The sequence below is a fragment of the Trachurus trachurus genome (assembly GCF_905171665.1).
Source record: "Trachurus trachurus genome assembly, chromosome: 12".
NCBI classification, from domain to species: domain Eukaryota; kingdom Metazoa; phylum Chordata; class Actinopteri; order Carangiformes; family Carangidae; genus Trachurus; species Trachurus trachurus.
Genome location: NC_139908.1, coordinates 26,388,346 through 26,407,982, shown reverse-complemented (window position 1 = coordinate 26,407,982; position 19,637 = coordinate 26,388,346). Strand labels below are relative to the sequence as shown.

The 19,637-nt window shown below is 41.6% G+C and overlaps 1 protein-coding gene across 1 annotated transcript; it reads left to right on the top strand.

The window, feature by feature from the left end:
- Positions 1-13,033: 13,033 nt before the first annotated feature.
- ntmt1 (N-terminal Xaa-Pro-Lys N-methyltransferase 1) lies at positions 13,034-19,428 on the top strand. Its single transcript, XM_083984203.1, has 4 exons — positions 13,034-13,138; positions 16,180-16,339; positions 17,192-17,444; positions 18,244-19,428. Exons 2-4 carry the CDS (start codon positions 16,181-16,183, stop codon positions 18,498-18,500), a joined length of 669 nt encoding a protein of 222 aa, XP_083840329.1. The 5' UTR covers positions 13,034-13,138; position 16,180; the 3' UTR covers positions 18,501-19,428.
- Positions 19,429-19,637: the final 209 nt, after the last annotated feature.

Here is a 19,637-nt window from a genome sequence, read left to right as displayed (position 1 = left end):
CCCTGCTGCCAGCCCCTGGAAGAACCGGTTCTTAGCTCTGGCCCAGCAAGGAGTTGGTTCTGGTCTGGAACCAGTTTTAAGAACCAAGAACCGGTGCTTAGGCAGTGGAAAAGCAAAGAACCGGTGCTAAGCAGGCACTAGCTCCGAACCAGCACCGGAACCAGCTCGGTGGACAGAGACAACAGCAGAAACCAGAGACTTTTGCATATCTAGTTAAAAGTTCTTTGTAGTTGCTTTAAAGAGAAAACCTGAAACAAAAGTAACGTTTTCAGCACACGATATAGGTCCATTTGATCAGAGGAGGCGACAGGCACGTACAAAAGAGAAGGGGAGAGGGGCGAGCAAAGGTGAAATAAATTTGACAGTGTTTGTTCACAGACGGAAAAGCTTCTTCTTCTACTGTATTCAACAAATCTGACCAGCAAAACTTCACTGCGCATGTCGGTGAATTTATTTTTGATTAATTGCGTGATGCATCTACACACACGTTTTAATCAGATCACTTTATTTCGCGTCCATGTAAACAGTGAAGTTGGTATTTCTGTTCAGAATGATTATAATCAGATTGTAGAAAAAATGCACATGTAAACATGGCTACTGAGGAATGAATTCTTTGGCTGGTGACATGCTTTAGGACAAGTCTGCTTGCCAAGCTGCTCTTGATTCAACTTCCACTGTTGAGATCAGTAATGATATTGCACATGTTATTATACACATATGTGCAGACAAGGATGGAAAACAGTGCGTTTGAAGGCCTTTTCTTACTCAGTATTGAGAGGCAGCAGCAGCAAGTGAAAAGGAAAATTACACAGTGCAACTTGTGTCCAGTTATCACAACAAGATGATTAGTTATAGTGTTAGTCACTTCTACTCAAAAGCTGCTATTTCGGTAACTGTAAGATTGATCCGTTCATGGCCCACCTCAGAATAAGAAGATAACCTGGTGTCTGGATTTAATTACTACCTTGGTGTCTCCTGTCTTCTGCTTTGTAGCTAGGGACAAATTACACTCTACACACGTGATTTTTCTACAGCTGTAGACAAACTTCAAACTTTTTCTCACAACATGCTCAAAAATCAGGGAGGCATACAGAATTTGAACGATGAGCCTCTGAGTGAGGCCAGGTCTCATCCAGCTGCCCCTTGACTCCAATACAACATTTGGAGCAGATTTCCAGAGAAAAGCCCAAAGTGCCTCCTGTTTTTAACTCACATGGGTTTCCAGAACATTTACTCTGGAAACACCCAAACATATATCAATATGTTCAGGGAGGTCTCTGTCTGCTCATGGTCTGCTTCTTTTTCTGATAGGAGCTACTGTTTTGTCACAATAAGCCTGAATGTCAGACCATTGCCGAGGTGGAAAATTGCCCTCTTTCTCCACTTTTCTGCCTGGAGACTGTCTATCGTCTTCAAATTTGAACCATGAGAGTCACAGCTGAAACCAATTCATTAGGGACTCCTCTGATCAGTGGCGTGCACAGGGGGGGGGCGGGGGGGGCGGGGGGGGCAGGGGGGGCGGTCGCCCCCCCTCGTGGCCCAATTGTTGAAAAACGCGTGCTAAAGTGCCCCCTGGGAGCCAAAACGCGCGTTAAAGTGCCCTCTTGGAAGCCAAAACACGTGCTAAAGTGTCCTCATGGGGGGCAAAACGTGTGTTAAAGTGCCCTCTAGGAGCCAAAACGTGTGCTAAAGAGCCCTCTAGGAGCCACAATGCGTGCTAAAGTGCCCTCTAGGAGCTGAAACGCGTGCTTAAGTGCCCTCTTGGGAGCCAAAACGCGTGCTTAAGTGCCCTCTAGGAGCCAAAACGTGTGCTAAAGTGCCCTCATGGTTGCCAAAACGTGTGCTAAAGTGCCCTCTAGGAGCCAAAACACATGTTAAAGTGCCCTCTTGGAAGCCAAAACACATGTTAAAGTGCCCTTGGAAGCCAAAACGTGTGCTAAAGTGCCCTCTTGGGAGCCAAAACACGTGTTAAAACAGGCCACATCGATGTTTTTTAGTCTTAAGGTATTGATATTATAAAACAGGCCAAATCAACGTTTAAAAAGGCCAAATTTTTACCATGTCGCTACAGTCTCACTCTTGTCATTTTCTGAAACTTGCCAGCCCTGAAAGTGCCCTCTAGGAGCCACATCTAGGAACCAAAACGTGTGCTAAAGTGGCCTCTTGGGGGCCAAAACACGTGTTAAAACAGGCCAAATCGACGTTTTTTTAGTCTTAAGGTATCGATATTAAAACAGGCCAAATCGATGTTAAAAAAGGCCAAAAAATTTTCGCCGCCAACCTGTGGTCGCCGGCCAAACGCACCATGTCGCTACAGTCTCACTCTTGTCATTTTCTGAAACTTGGCAGCCCTGAAAGTGCCCTCTAGGAGCCACATCTCGGAGCCAAAACATGTGCTAAAGTGGCCTCTTGGGAGCTAAAACATGTGTTAAAGTGCCTTCAGGGAAGCCAAAACGTGTGCTAAAGTGCCCTCTTCAGTGGCGAGGACGCGCTATTAGGTGCCCCTTTTTTTCCTTTTCGCCCCTGCCCTTCAAAAAGTCTGTGCACGCCACTGCCTCTGATATCTCTAAACTTTTGACCCCTTTCTTCCATATCTATATGAAGTCTCTGTGAAACACAACCACACACACATATTATGTGATAATATTAGGGTATTCAAGTTGTAAGCCTGACTTTGAAAGGTACATTTCACCTGAATCTTACTTGGTAAAGACTAAGCAGGTAAGAAGACTAGATGGTTCACCCAGCGCTGCTGCCCGATGACACAGCTTCGCCACACGGCTGCCAGCTTGCATCAGTCGGCTCTCTCCCTCGGAGCATTAATTGTCATAATCCCTATAGTCATAGCAGTAGGTTCGTTACCTTTATTTGTCGGTGCAAGCTATTTTTACAACCGCTGAGCTGAGCGGCGAGCTGCTCAGAGCTACGCAACGGAGGCTAATGGGATTTCTTGGTTTCCCTCATCAAACTCATCAAATACACAATTCTAACAACTCCAAAACGCTCTGGTGGACAAGTTGTGACCTGCACATTCACCACACTATGAGATAATAACGGAACGTTATGAGGCTGAGCCGTTTTCATGTAAAACCGCTGATGCACGTTGCCTTCAGGGACAGTTTTTCAGCAAGCAGTCTCTGTATTTACCTCGAAAACAACTCTGTCTTGTAACGTTCCGTTATTATCTCATAGCGTGGTTCACGAGAGTGTTTTGGAGTTGTTGGATTGTGTATTTGATGAGTTTGATGAGGGAAACCAAGAAATCCCATTAGCCTCCGTAGCGTAGCTCTGAGCAACGTGCCGCTCCGCTCCTTCTAAAAATAGCTTACACCGACAAATAAAGGTAACAAACCTACTGCTATGACTATAGGGATTATGGCAATGGGTCAATTTGCCTAAATATCGAACTATCCTTTTAAGCCTATGGTGCGTGTTCTACTAAAACAACCAGAACTTGTTCAGTTTTTGACCGATTTTCAAACAGTTTGGTTTGTTATGAACAGTTATAATACTGCATTGCAAATCATGTACTTTTCTATGTAGCCTATACGTAAAACTATGCAGATAGTTCAAATCATAGACTCTCAAAATATCACAGATTTCTGAGTAGTTTTTTAATGCAGATGACTGAATCACCCACATTATTGCGGCCAGAGTCAGAGCCAGTGGACCGACGCAAGATGGCCATCTGTCAGTTACGTCTGCGTGTAGCCCCATCCATCCCCTTGGGTAAAATCACTATGGCAACCTCTGACACAGGTGTTTTAAATTAGATTATTAGGAACATCTAGAATGTGTGTGGTGTTTATCACTGTCTTTACTGTCAAACACACACACACTCGCTCACAAAAAATGCACTTTGACAAGTTTGACTCTTGATCGTAAAGCCGTGGGTTGACAGAGATCACATCCTGACAGCGACCCCCGTGGCAATCTCAAAATTTCTGCAAGGAAATTTTCTAGTTTTCCCATTAATATAAATAATTAATAATTTTTTTTTTTTTTTTTACCTTTCTGTTAGTCAAGTTGTAGGATTCTTCATGCAGGATCAACAATAAGCCCACACATGTGATAGGAAGCCTATGTTTTAATGTTGTTTTATTGGTTCAGGATTTTTCTCAATCAGTAAAAGTCACAACAGGCCACTGTATCCTACCAAAGAGAAGTTTGATGGATTTATTTCATGAGGCCATAGCTACTTTAAATGCTCCCCATGGCCCATTCTAACTCGGATGAAACATTCAGTCAGGTCTTCATGTTATTTGATGACAAGAGTTAGAAATACAAAAGAACAATACAAAAATACAACAACAATACAAAAGAACAACTGCCTTGTCCTTTAAACCCTGGCTGAACATCCTACCAAACCTCCTTGAAGTGCTCTACCCCACCATGAAGAGTGGAACAAATAAGTGAGTGATTTTCCACTCTTCCACAGGAGCTGTTTTCTTTTTTTTTTTTTTTTTTTTTGTAAATCATATCAGAGCTGAGGTAATGGTGAGGTCGATTTATTTTCTTTGTCTCTCCGCAGTTCAAATCACAGCAGTGGGTGCAGGATCGAGGTGTTGAGTGGGAGTTTACCTCCCTGAAATATTTATGAGAAAATGCGCCAATCCAACTGTGCAACAGTCAACTATACAGCTGTAGTTCCCTCTTTTCTTATCTCCTCTCTTCATGTTTTCTGTTTCTCAACTCTATTTCCTCTCTGTTATTACAGAGGTGAGGATTCTTTGTGGCGGTTTTGTTTTCGAAGGAATTGTTTCTCAGCCTCCTCTCTCCATGTTCTTGTTCAAACCCAGAGATGAGATCACTTCTCTAGACAGCAGTTGTCCACTCTACATGCTGTCGTCATTAGTTACGGACAGAGACCCCCACATGATGGAGTTTTATTACTGTAATGTTCCAGTAGCAGCTGCTTTTGTATGATTTAGTTAGTAGATGTTTGACCTATATGTCACTCTTTAAATACTTTTTAATTCAAGTGTTAGAATATATTCTGGATAACTTTGTTAAATTTTTACACATTGGTTTCAATTATTTTTCAAAGCTTTTCCCAAAATGTCATGGTGGAGAAATACTAATACTACTTAAAGCAGAAGTAAGCGATCCGGTCGTTTTGGCTACTTCTTGTCAGCCGATGGAGTTAGTAGTCCCCGCCCTCGTCATGGATCTATTGGTCCTCGTCCCTACGTCACCACATTCACGCGCATCCCTTGGCTGCACACACAGCCCTTCATGCCGTTCTCTCTCCTCATTGGATAAAGGTTGTAGGATACAAGGAAAGTTTTCTCCTCGGCTTACAGCAGAGCAGAGTGACTGACTGTTTAAGACTTATATTAACACAAACACTCCGCTTACTTCTGCTTTAACTATATTTTAATCTTTCACTTTTGATCAAAAGCATTCAGATTGAACTAAAACTCCTCCAGCCTCCTGAGCCCTGTAAACCAGAGACTGACTGACTGATCGACTGACTGACTGACAATATTTCCACCACTGGTCAGATTGTCATGTCACTGTGTTGGAGGTTCTGGATTAAACAGGTTCTTAATTATTTATTATTAGTTTAGTTTTTCCTGCATTTTCGTTTTTCTTTTAGTAACATTTTCACTAATTAGCTTGCAGTGGTCTGTCTTCCCCTCCTTCTCTCCTGCTCCATCTTGTCCATTCTACCTCTGAACCTCTTTTTTTTTTTTTTTTTGAATAAAGTACATTCAGTAATTGTATCTTATTTTTCACCTTGGAGGTGAGTGAGTTGGAAACATGAGAATCACATTATTAGCTATTGTTAGTTAAAAAATACCAAGGTCATGACCTTGGTATTTTGTTCTCAAGTGAACTTACCGGTATGTAATTTTAATTTTAGAAAGATGTTCAGCAGAAGACAGTTCTTTTCACTCCATTGACACAAGGCTATTGTCAGATTCCTGTTCCTGCCCATGATTGAAGATCCTTTACAAGAGGTTGGTGTTTGTGAGCAAAAGCTTCAAAGATTTGCACAGGTCAGCTTTAAATGACTGAGGTGGTAATTAACGACTGGTAATAATAATAATAAGAAAAAAGCTATTTGCTCAAATGTCCTCCAACATCCTGCATCCTGCTGCTATACTATGAACATGGCTGATGAAGAGAAGATCAGCTAGTTAGTTATTCAGACCATCATCAGTGTAGCTCCTCCACGCTGCTCCTCTCACTTCATGCGGGAGTGTGAGTTGCTATGGTTACAGTAACTCTGTGTCTGAGGCGCTCAAAGTTTCTCATGATACAGAAACGGGTTTTGCCCACTATGCCTTTACAAAACCATTAACATGACTGTGCCTCCTTACTGTAGTGCTATCATGTTGCCTCACTGAAGAAATGTAATTATATAGACAGGCTTCCTGTGCAGGTTCAATTGATCTGCTTGACAAGTTACAATTACTTTTTCCTGTTTAACATTTCAGAGGATAATGCCTGAAAAAATAAGATGATTGGAATCACTAAAACTAGTATGTCAGTCAAATGACATACGAATATATTCAGTTCAGTTCCGTTATTCAGGGTTCCCTAACTAAAAATAATAAAATAAAATAAAATGAAAAATATATGTTGACTTGATATATTTAGGCAAACCTGAAATGAATAACTGTGTGTGGCGTGTGCAAATTATTTCTGTAGAATCAATATTAGTAATTCTTTAGAATGTGTAGTGAAATCTTTTATAAAAAATGTATATGATTATCATGAATTTGTGTCATCAAGATGCAAATGACTGAGAATAGTGCAACATTTATACATGTTAATGTTTTCCAATTAAAAGGTTTAAACGTAGAGTCTGTAGGATTTTCCTAAAAAAGAAAATGTAGACTTGAAAGGAAAAACAGTCTGTAGATTCTCCCTGGAGTGTTGGACCCAGATACCCGGCCGTCGCTGGCAATGGGAGCCTCGGTGACTCGCCGCCGTCAGCCCCAGCGCTTCACTCAGACTGTTTTTCCTTTTCTTTGCGTGTATATCCACAATTTCCTCTGGCTTGATGGTGTCCAGTCGCTGTCTTGGAGGACGTAGAAAATGACCAAATTGAATGTTGTGTTTTCCAAAGTGCAATGGATAAACCCACTGACTCTACCTTTAAAATGAATTTCAAATATCTAAAGCTTTCATCATAACAACTCACTGACGGGTGAGGTAACTCTCCAGACCAACTCCAAGGCGTTCAGCCCACTTAGGTTCAATACTTGGGATTCTTCAACCACTTATAGAACTTATGAAGCCTTTCTTATGAGAGGTGAAAACTGAACAGAAGTCCAATTGCCTTCGCTTGAACACGTAAAAACTAATTTCAATCTATACATTTAGCAAATGATTCATACTGTCGGAAGATATAACAATATTATATGTCTATTTCAAACACATAAAAGAATAACAGTTTTAAACTGAACTCCATAGGCAGAGAGAATAGTGGAACAACTGCTTTGACATTGTGATGGTGTGTCTGATCCAGAACTGTAGGTCCCACAGCACAACAAACCACAGCTTTACTTTCTCACCTTGGTATATAAAGTCTACTTTTTTTCTTTTTTCTTTCTGTTGTGTTGTTATTTAGGCGTCTGTCTTTTTCCCACTGTTCTCCACAGGTCTCTGCTACGGTCAGGACTGGATTTATGGCCGACCAGTTCAGTTCACCACTATCCTCTCCCTTTCTCTCCAACCTGTCAGGAAGAACAACTTATTTATAGTGAAACATTTCAAATAAAGTCTGTCTTTTATTTAGGTCATTTTTATCAATGATATTTTGTCCATGGATTATTTTTAATTATCCGACTATGATGCACCGAGGCTTTTCAGTTTTGCTCTATATTTGGTAGAAAAGTAAAATTCATCTGCCTTCAATAATGCAATTTAATCAAATTCAATAAAACTCATCTTCCTTCTTATTTGATGATTTGTACTTGCATCATCACCAGGCTTTCCAAAAAAACAAAAAAACTGTTATTTCAAGCCAGATATTGTGACTCTTTTGAACATATTTATAATTGTTCCTCAATGCTGCAGAATTTCAATGTCCACAAATGCAGCTGCTACAGGCATTTCCATTAAATATATGAATTAATGTCCCTGATGTTTGATTTGGAAAAGATCATATTAGATTCTCTTTCAGAAAGATTTAATTTACATGATAATTAATGCAACTGATCATTTAGAATACTGTACACTGAACACTATGACAAAGTGGAGCGGAAGAGAGATGATGATGAGGAGGAGGACGTCCAGGATGGTTCCTTGGATGGGAGAAGGTGAGCAGGTTGAACCACCTCAGACCACCACTGACCCGGCTGAGGTGAAGTCAGCCTTTTAATGGGACAGTTGAAGACATCAAATAGATGAATGATGAACGGTGACAGGCTGGTGATCGTTATGATGACGCACTGATGATACACATCACAGAAACTATCACATATAAGGCAAATGACTTAGGAATTAAGATACACTGAAAGACAGTGTCACAGGGTTAATTATGGAAAATCAACACTATGACATCAGTGGATCCAGTCAATGATTTACTAACTGGAAAGCAGTTAGCCTAGCTTTGGTTCAACAACTAGGAAAAGTGACCAATAACTGTCGCTACAGGCCAGGGTCCCTTTAGCAAGGACAAGCTTAGAGGGAAAAAATCATTCATCGCATCCGCCATCAACATCATCAATAATTCACTATGAAATCTTTTAATGTTCTTTTAAGTTTTTTATTCTGTTTTTACTTGTGTCATTCTGTATCTATTTGTTGTTTGTTTTATGTTATGCTAAACTGTGTTTTTATGTTTCTTTTATATGTGCAGGGGACAATAAAGGTTTTCTGATTCTGATTCTGATCAATATTACAAAATCAGAACTTTGATGTGTTAAAACAATAACTTTGCCTCATTTGTTGGCTTTTCTTACAAACTTCTGCACAACTGAATTTACCGATCAAAGATGAATAACTTTCTGATGCCTTTTTTTGTTGCAGTACTGTAAGTGGCCACTGGGATGAACTGGCGCCATATCCAGTTCTTATTACCTCCATGATATCAGCACATGGAATGCCTTTCATCCAATCAGATTACTTGGTTGAAAGTACCTGTTGTATAATAACCTTTATCTCCTCTATTAATATACATAGTGTGTCTTTTCTGTTTATGTGTCATTCTCATGTTCGGGGTGTCTCTGAGTCCTCACAATAAGTCTTTATAGGCTACTGAACATATAGGCCTGTGTGTGTGTGTGTGTGTGTGTGTGTGTGTGTGTGTGTGTGTGTGTGTGTGTGTGTGTGTGTGTGTGTGTGTGTGTGTGTGTGTGTGTGTGTGTGTGTGTTCAGTACAGGAATGAGCAGAATGAACAAATTCTCTACATGACCTAAATGTATCAGTCTTTGCACTAAAGCTCCCCTTACTGGTGACTGAAGGCACTGAGTGGAGTGATGTATAGTATGTCACACTCACAGTCACAGTCACAGTCATGCACCACCTGGTCTTAGTCTGATCCCATCCCAACCAAACTGTCACGTGATCAACTTATTAATTAACTAAGTAATTATACAATATTAGAATCCATGTGCACTTACAGCATATTAAGTGTTGTATCAGAGGTGGCTGGCACTCTAACTACAGGAAGTACAGTTTTGAGTGTTGCAGGTTTCTGTCTCCATGGAGGAAAAACACAGACTGAAGACTGAAGTGTGATTTATTTATTGGGCTTGCAGCGTGCAAATTATTAAACTAATCATGAAAATAAAAGTCCTGAATAAAAATAAATGTCCTCTACACACAAAAGTTAAAATACATATAACGTCTATAAATTAAAATTCCCAACATGTTACCTGCTGTGTAACCAGAATCACACTGACTCCACTGAGGACCAGGGCTGCCCCTTACACAGAGCTCTCACATGAAATAAATGACCAAATCCCAAATATTTCTCCACAAGTTAGACAAGTTATATCTGGCAAAAATAAATTTTAAAAATAGGAAACCAAGTTACACCTTGTGCATTTATAAATGTGGCAGATATATGGTACAATTTCATTTTTTGCTGCTGTGCCTGTGTTTCAGTTTCCTGTATGCACCATCTTTACTATGAATTACCACCTTTTGAGTGTTCATAATCAGTGACATGGCATGCATGACATAATGATGAGGACTGATATTGGTTTAGGCTCAAAAAGTATCATGTTAACCAATCAGATGAGAGACTGAGGAGGGCTGGTCATGGGTTCCCAATCTTCTCTGAGCTCACTGTTTGCAAACCACAAATTAGGAACCATGTTTTCCTGTTGTTTCTTTGGTTGTTGGTTGCTACTGGTCAGCACAGGTGTCATTGATTGTTACCATGGCAACATTGGTTTTCGGTCTGAATTAGCCTGGGGTGAGGTGTCTAATGCATTTGGCTTAAAAATGGATCTGTTTTTTATTAAGACTGCACAATTAATCAACATAAAAGAAATCTTGATATTCAAATACTGAAATTGTTTAGTTTAGTTTTTTGGATATGTTGATTCCCTGGTCCTTATCTTTGTGAAACAGTCTTACATAGATCCAGGGTAAAATTAAAACTGGACCATCCCAGAATAGACAGACAGACCCACACAGAGCAGTGTGACATATCTTGGTGATATTTTGGAGCTCGTCAGGCAGGGATCTTCTAACTGTACCCAGGATTAGATCCATGTGTGGTGAAGGTGTCCTCAGTCTCTGTGGTGCTGCTCTCTGGAACAAGCTGGAGGCTGAGCTGATGTCTTTCACAAGCATTTAAATATTCAGGAGCAAACTCAAAACCTACCTGTTCTCTGAGGCGTAATGACTGTGTGTCTGTCTGTGTGTGTGAGTGTGTGTCTGTGTGTACAAATGATGAAAACTCACAGACGAAGCAAATGATGTTGATTTTATGGATTAGCAGCAGAAATATCTGTTCTGCCAGTCATTAGCCTATAGTGGATGAAGGTGGAAGAGTCAGAGGAAATCTGACAGGGGCCAATCAGATCACTGGGTTTAAACACAGTGGTGAGTATCTGCCATCTGTTGTCATAGGAGGAACAAGTCATCATGCTCATCACTGTTCTGTAATGCTCCCTTGTTCTATTATGTTCCCCTTAAAATTCATACTCTTTGTTGTTTATACTTCATCAGGACTGATGATCTCCACGTGGAATAAATTGACGCTACTTACGACAAATAAAATGTGAATAAGTGGTAAGTATAAAGCATTGGCCTTTATGAAGAATGCACATGTGGACGAGTCATGATAGTTAGTCTACAATGTGGTGAGTTGAAGTTGTTCTTTCTTATTGCTGCACTGCACTGCCCTCCTGTGGAATAGTTAGTGCACTGCAGCGCCACTCAGGCAACTTCACCTTTTTATAATTATGACAAACAAAGAGGATATGGATGATTACACATATTAAGATTCAATTTAAAGATGGAATCTCCACTGAAGACAGATAAGACCTGTTTGAAAATATGTTTTATTGTGTAAGTAAACCTGGCTCATCTCTGAGGAGGGAATGATGTGAATTCAAGTCTACTGCTTGTGGCTCTGTGTGTAACCTCATAAGGTTTTGATGACATGACCAGTAAAATCCAATAGTCAATGGTGTAGACAGGGCAACAGAATCCAGCATTACTGTGTTGTTACATAATAATAACATAAATATTAGGCTGTATAGCCTAAGGCTTTATTATGTGAAATACAATACAATATTGCAGATAAGTAAATAGAACGTGACTTAAATGGAAACATTAAAACTGAAAGTTTTCATTTAATAGCTTTTGTCCTCTGGATATTATTGTCTTACAGTGTTTCTCAGTTACTTTGATGTGGTCATCTTTCACAGATTAGCACCTGTCATACATGTTTTATTATGTAATCAGGACGTTTTCTCAGTGATTTAATGTATTTCTCATCTGACTCTGTTGTACCTTCATAAAATAGAATGACAGACTCTTCAGTGTCTCACTGTAAACCTCATATATGTATCATGTATCCCATACACCGTTTATCCATGTAGGGTCACAGTAGGGGGGCTTGAGCCAGTCCCAACATAGCGCCTGGACAGGTCAACAAAACACACTCACATTCACACACTAAGGGCAACTTATGGCCAGTGAACCTGGTGTGCATGTTTTGGACTGTGGGAAGAAGGAGAGAACCCACACAGGGTTGAACCCTGAGGCGAGAGTACCAAACACCACACCACAAATTTTGTTTCATGCGTATGCATGCAAATGACAGTAAATTGAACGTTGAAATTAATCAGATTTTTCAGATTAATCATGATATGAGGTCTGTATGAAGCTGCTAACAGGATGATGGAGCTCAGCTCTGTGTCTCTGCCTGTCTTCGGTGATGCCTCCTGTCCTGCAGGGATGCAGAGGCCTGGCTCAGTCCTGGGAAAGGTGACACTCCGCCAACTCCTTCCAGACCTGAGAGGGGTTGATGTACAATGCCATTGCTGATTCAGAATATATATTTTTTGAAAATATTATGTTGTTATAGTAGAATAAGTTTGTTTTTTTTCAAACTTTATTGTGTTCAAAATGTACATACATTCTCAAACAGGAAACTGTTGCATTCTTTTTTTTCCAAAGACATTACTTTTCTTACAATAAAAATAGAAAATTAAATCTACAAGGCTTAGTACTGAATAAGAAAATAGCTATTTTAAATGTGTGAAAAATAAATAAATAAAATAAAAGATATAACACAAGTTGAAGGCATTGTACTTATTGGGACTCTTCACAAATAAACAAATTACATCGTATTGCAATTTCCATCATACCATTATTTTTTTCATTTCCATCTGCCAGTAAATTTAAGGAACTAAAATATTCGTTTAGTTCATTTTTAAAACAGATTATTGACGGGGATTTATTTTTCCATTAACAACATATAGCCTAGTAAGAATAAGTCTAAACAGTTGAAAGTTTTTCCTATCATTGTGTGTGTATTTAATTCGCCGGTAGGGGCGCTGCTGCCTCCGTCCGCCTCTCTCAGGAACCAAATAAGGAAATGACGTTCTCCATGAGGAGCGTCGGCGGAGTGAAGTAGAAGCCGCAGCACGGACACCGGGACCGGGTGTGTGTGAGGTGAAGGCGGGGGTGTCGGAGCCGGTGCTGACACGAGACCAGGTCAGTGTTCCTTTCTCTAGTCCAGTTAATAAAGTTAAGAGTCACCGGAGTTCACGCGGGGACCGAGCTCGCGGAGACTGACGAGATACTACTGTCTACCGCTGCACGTGCAGGGCCGTATTAGCATCACTTCACACTGTGATGAGCAGTTTGATGGGAAGTCTGAGTAGTAGTTTCTTAATTTAAACCTCAGAGCGTGGAAGGACATGAGGTGTTAGGTTTCCTTCAGGTAATAAACGTATTATAACTCTGTAGTGCACAATTTAGCTAATAGTATCCAGCTTTCAATGATTTACTTGTTCATTAAACATTTTATTCAATGGTCACGAGCCAGCTATAGTGAACTTTACAATGAGGATCTATTTTTTTATTCTAAAAAATCACGTCTAACAGTTCCTGTGGGCCTTGGATGGTCATTGTAACCATTAGCCTTCCCTTCAGGACACCTACATGTTGTTATTCTTTTCTACATGTTAAAATGTGTTTTAATGTGGCTATTAATATGCATGCACACCCCAGTAAGGTAGATAATGTGTTTTGAGTGTGGTTCACTGGACCTGTCTCTGTAATGTTGGTCACAGCCTTTGCCCTGGACACGAAATGGGCACTGACAGCTGAACTGTCACTCAGTTTGGATGCCAGTGTGTGTGTGTGTGTGTGTGTGTGAGAGAGAGTGTTAGTGTGTGCGCATGTCTTACATTCTGAGCAGGAGGTAGACCTCATGTGGGCCTGGACTGTTCATCTTTTTTTAGGCACAATCTTCACAGCTGAATGCACCCTGATGACTGCAGCTCACTTCACATGCAACAATGCTGATACAACTAATAATAGACTAACAATAGGAATAATTCAATGACTTACACTGTAGTTTACTAAGAGTAGCCAGTCAGTAGGTGAATTTAAAAGACAAACATAAATCTTTGTATATGGATTGATTCTTATATTGTAATAAGACATGTTTTTAAAAAATCTCAGTCCAAGCAATAGGCTGCTATATATATTTTTTACTCCAAGAGAGATTCATCAGCCTGAAGATGCTTTTTGGACAACAGGAACCTGGTCCATCTATTTATGGACAAGAAGAAGGAGAGTCTGGTGAAACCACAGTAGTGTGAGATAAATCCTGCTCAACACCTGTTGGACAGAAGACTGTCCTCAGCTCAACTGTAGCTGAAAGTGAGAGTCTGCCGGTTCCTTTTTGATTCACTGATAAATATATCAGAACTGATGCAGACTCACAAGTCACACTTTGAGTAAAGCTGATCAACAGAAGTGGAAGTAGGAGAAGTGGAATCAATCTGGTGTTTTCATCGTCTCGATGTTTGTAGTTTTTTTTCTTTGGGGGATCCTGTCTCGTCTGATCACAGGCTCTAAGGACAGAGTGTGTCCTGATGGGATTTGTGCTTTTAGGCTCTGTGAAAATGTAAAATTAACATGAACATTAAAGGAGACATGTTATGCCCCTTTTCCACAAATTAAAATAGTTCCCACCAGGTGTCTTAAAGCAGAAGTAAGCTGAATATTTGTGTTAGTATAAGTCTTAAATAGTTCTATCTTCCGACGGCAATCACTTACATAAGCTGTGTTTCCACTGCAGGAGTTCCTGGTAAAGGGAGGGGGTAGGAACTTCTACAGGAACCGTCCTCTCACTTGGCCCTCTCTGTGGCCGTGTTTCCACTGCAGAGTAGGACCCCGCGGCGACGTCATGAGTTTCGATCGCCGCTTAATCGCTGGGCGACAGTTTCGACCGTGACGTCACCCAGGCAGGTCACAAACAAAAATCATTTCTATCTAAGAAGGATGGAAGGAGCTGAGGCGGTAGCCGCGTTTCTGGTTTGTGTGTTTGTGCACATGGCGGCTGATTGTAATCCTGCTTGAGTTTTTTTTTTTTTTTTACTTTTCACGGCATTGTTTTGCGGCGTGATGGATCCCCAGTGTGTCGAAGTGCGCTGATATTTTCATTTCGCCGCGATGACTCGAACCCCCTCTGAATCTCCTCGGTGCCATAGACTGCAATCAATGTCTGCACCTCGTCGTCGGTCCATTTGTGTACATCTTCCTGCTGTTTTCTTGTTGTTTACAGCGGTGTCTGCTAGGCTAATGCTCCCCTTCTGCTCCCCCTTTTAAAAATGCCGGTTGTTTTGGTGCTTTCTGGTGGCGTCAGAGCCTGCTCTAGCTTTAGCCAATCAGCGCCGGGTTAACCTCGAGCCCCACCCAGGAGCTTTTCAGGGCCGAACGGAGTACCTACCCTGGAGTAGGTACTCCGTTGGCCCCCATAAAAGTTCCTGTAAATGGCCCTGTGGGGGAGGTTCCTGCAGTGGAAACATGCACCAACGGGGCTGGCCCCATAAAATGACCCCGAAGTTCCTGCAGTGGAAACGCGCCTATTGAGTGTTTGGTCTGAAACACGGGTCTGTCAGTCACTCTGCTCTGCTGTAAGCCGAGGAGAAAACTTTTATTTTATTTCCTGTATCCTACAAGCTTTATCCAATGAGGAGAGAGAACGGCATAAAGGGCAGTCCTCTCTGTGTGTGCAGCCAAGGGATGCGCGTGAATGTGGTGCCGTAGGGACGAGGGCGGGGACTGCTAACTCCATCTGCTGACAGGAAGTTAGCCAAAACCACCGGATCGCTTACTTCTGCTTTAAAGACATGTCTGTGACATGCTTTGGTCAAAATCCCCCAAGGATCAAACATCACAGCTCTTTTCATCCTCTCTAAACAGCCCTGTTCAGAACGGCTGGTTTCAGTGTCTGTCCCTTTAAATGCAAATGAACCACTGCTTGCCCCGCCCCTTCTACTGGTACCAGGTAGGGGTGGGGTTATGCAATTTCTAAAACTAGTTACATCACTGGAAGACAACTGAGGGAACAGCTCGTAAAACCACATGGATTTCAACCTAGGGAGCCTGAATTTTTTTTTGGGGGGGGCGGAAGGCAAAACAAACACCCAGATATATGTTAAAGAGCCTTCAAAAGGTGATATTTCCATAATATGTCCCCTTTAATGTGACTGAACCGTATTGCTTGTGGACCACGACAGGATGGCTGAAATAGTACGAGATGAAGCGAGCTTCTACTCCAACGCTGAGGGCTACTGGAAGGACGTCCCCCCCACAGTGGAGGGCATGCTGGGAGGCTACGGCAGCATCTCCAGTATCGACATCAACGGCTCCAAGGCCTTCCTGCAGAAGTTCCTCGGTGTAAGAAACTCTTCTTAGTCCAATCATGAGTGTATCTAATCAGATATGTCCATGTCTCCACTGTAACTCACTAATGACCATTTTCACTACTTTTGGATGTTAGCATGTTAGCATGTTAGCAAGAAGGAGGCCGGGTTTGATTCACAGGACACACAACTTCACCTTAAATCAGACCAGAGTTATGAATCTGGCCACCACTTCAGTGGGCCCAAATATGCTCACATGGCTTTTCATATGACTGTTATGCTACGACACTGAGCATTAAATGTCACCCAACATAATAAAATGTTTGAGCCAATCTATCTATCTATCTATCTATCTATCTATCTATCTATCTATCTATCTATCTATCTATCTATCTATCTATCTATCTATCTATCTATGTAATTATTACAAATTATATTATTAACTTAATACATTAACTATCACATTTTATTACATTATTGGCAAGTTATTGTGTTATTGGTTTTATTACATTTAAAATGGCCCAAATCATTGAGTTATTGGCAGTTATTACATTATTGGCCCTTATTAGGTTTTGAGTTGCTCCATGTCTATGAGTAACTTCAGGGTCTGCTCCTTTAACTTGATGCCGTCCCTGCACACAAGACAGTCTCAGTCTAGATTGGTTCCTTGTTGGTCAAATGAACTGAACTACCATTACTTATTTTCAAAGGTTATAATAATTTGTTTGTCTATTGTTTTATAACCTTCACACACTTTGGTATTTTTATTGATTTAGAGTAAGAGTAATACTTCTATTCAAATGCTTTTATCAAAGCCTTCTTTCCTCTTTTAGACAGAAGTAGTTTTTACTCACCACTGATCTCTTATGTGTTTTTGTGTTTGAAGGAAGGAGAGGGGAAAACAAGCGGGACCTGTGCTCTGGACTGCGGGGCCGGCATCGGAAGGATAACCAAGCGTTTGCTGCTGCCTCTGTTCAAGACCGTGGACCTGGTGGACGTGACGCAGGAGTTCCTGGACAAAGCCAAGACTTACCTGGGCGAGGACAGCAAGAGAGTGGGGAACTACTTCTGCAACGGTCTGCAGGACTTTGTACCAGAGAGTGGACGCTATGATGTCATCTGGATCCAGTGGGTCATTGGTGAGTCCGCTGCAGTGGTTGTCATCATTGACAGGATCCGCAACCAGCAGATGTCCCTGTTCAGTCATGAGGGGCGTTTCCACTGCAGGAGAGTTGGAGTCATTTTACAGGGCCGGGGCCCTTGGTGCGTGTCTCCACTGCAGGATTCATCTCTATCTCCCAGAAGTTTTACGGGGCCGAAAGGAGTCCCTGTCTCAGGGTTGGTATTCAAATCGGGCCCGAAAAACTCCTGGGTGCTGATTGGACAGACTCAAAGCGGGATAACGACAAGAGAAAGCCCCGAAATAAGCGAAATTTTAAAAACCCAGCATCGTTGAAAAAGCCCTTTAGTGGACGTGGGACGTAATAATAAGCTGGTATAGGTGTATATAATGAGCTAAAAAAAAAAAAAGCCATTAAAAATTTGAATATTTAACATAAGAAGCATTACAAATTCAAATGTGATTTGGGGGGAAGATTAACAGCAATAAATAGACAATTGTGCGATTACGCGACTATTGAAACAGCATTTTAAAACCCATTGTTATTAAAAAACATTTATACTACAAGAGCAGTAAAAAAAAGACTGACGCACAATGATTGTGCGATCAAAACCATTGCACATTGCCTCAAGAGTCTGGAGGTCCTGCTCTGCAGTGGAGACACGACGGCTCAGTGAGAGGACGGTTCCTGTAAAGTTCTTTACCAGGAACTCCTGCAGTGGAAACGCGGCTATGGCGGTAGTTGAGTAGATAAGATCAGTGCTCTGTAGTCTGAAGTTCTAAGTTGTAGTTCTAACATTTTGTCCCGTTCCCCTCAGGCCACCTGACAGACGACCACCTGGTGGACTTCCTGCGCCGCTGCCAGAAAGCCCTGCGCCCCAACGGCCTGGTCATCATCAAAGACAATGTGTCGTACGAGGGCGTGGTGCCCGACGAGGTGGACAGCAGCGTCTGCCGAGAGCTGGAAATAGTTCGCAGTCTAGTGGGCAAGGCGGGCCTGAAGATTGTCCACGAGGAGCAACAGAAGGACTTCCCTAAGGAGATCTACCAAGTCCACACGCTGGCTCTCAGATAGAGGACAGGAAGTGGCCTTTCTCTATTTATGATCCGTCTGGAAGTGATCTGCAGTGTGATGTGTTTGCGCAGCGCATGTCGCTAACTGTTAGCATCGGCGCCCGGCTCTGTGCTTATTGCTGAGTCATTGTTTCTGGCCTTAAGATGCAGCTCCGTGTTGTGAAAACTCTCTCAATCTCCCATCCAGGATTTTTAAAAAGAATTGTAAGCATGAACTTGACTGTTGCAGTGTAATCTGGACCAGGCTCACAGGTCAGAGGTCACAGTGGGCCAATAGAAACTCTCCTCTTCAGAATGACAAACAGCAGCAACATCCTACAGAAAGTTTACAGTGTGTGTGACCGAAGCCCGTTGTCCACTGGATGTGGATTTGATGTATTATGAAAACACAGCTTGATGTGTTTAGGTACTGTGATACCACAATGCTGGTTGTTTTCTGTCTGAATTACCTGCTTAAGCAAACAGACAATGGAATAAGCACAATTGATTAATTGATAGATAATTTATGAGCTATTTTGATAAATAGTTAATTGAGTCATTTTTAAAACAAATATAGTAGACGTGCATGTTCCAGTTTCTCTTCATGTTTAGATTTTGGACAAAACATGATGTGAAGACATGACCTCTGGCTCTGTGGAAGTGTGATTATGGGCTTTTAAATATTTATGGACAAAACCTAATTAAGAAAACAATTGGAAAATGAGCTGTGACTATTGATTTCGAGAAGTCAATAACAGGTTTGTCAAGGAGAACAGACCCAACAATAGGAGAGCAGCATCCAGTGGACAGCAGCTGCAGTGGTGGATCATCTCCAGGAGCAGGGACACGGTTTCATCCAGTGGACAGTGGGAGTCGGGGACAGCAGCAGTAGCAGCAGCAGCAGCGGACTGTTCAGTGACTTTTATCTCAGGGAAAACTCAACCATAAACAAAACAAACCATCAAACTGAGGCAGTGTGTGTTTTCTTTTCCCCCATTTGTGGTCACATGGCTAATTATCACTCAACATTTTGCAGCAGGACATGACAGTCATACAGGACAAAGGTACATCAGCCGGACCCGTCTCCAGAAATGTTTATTGGTTAAAGCAGAAGTAAGCGATCCGGTCGTTTTGGCTAATGCTGCGTTCCAGGCAGGCT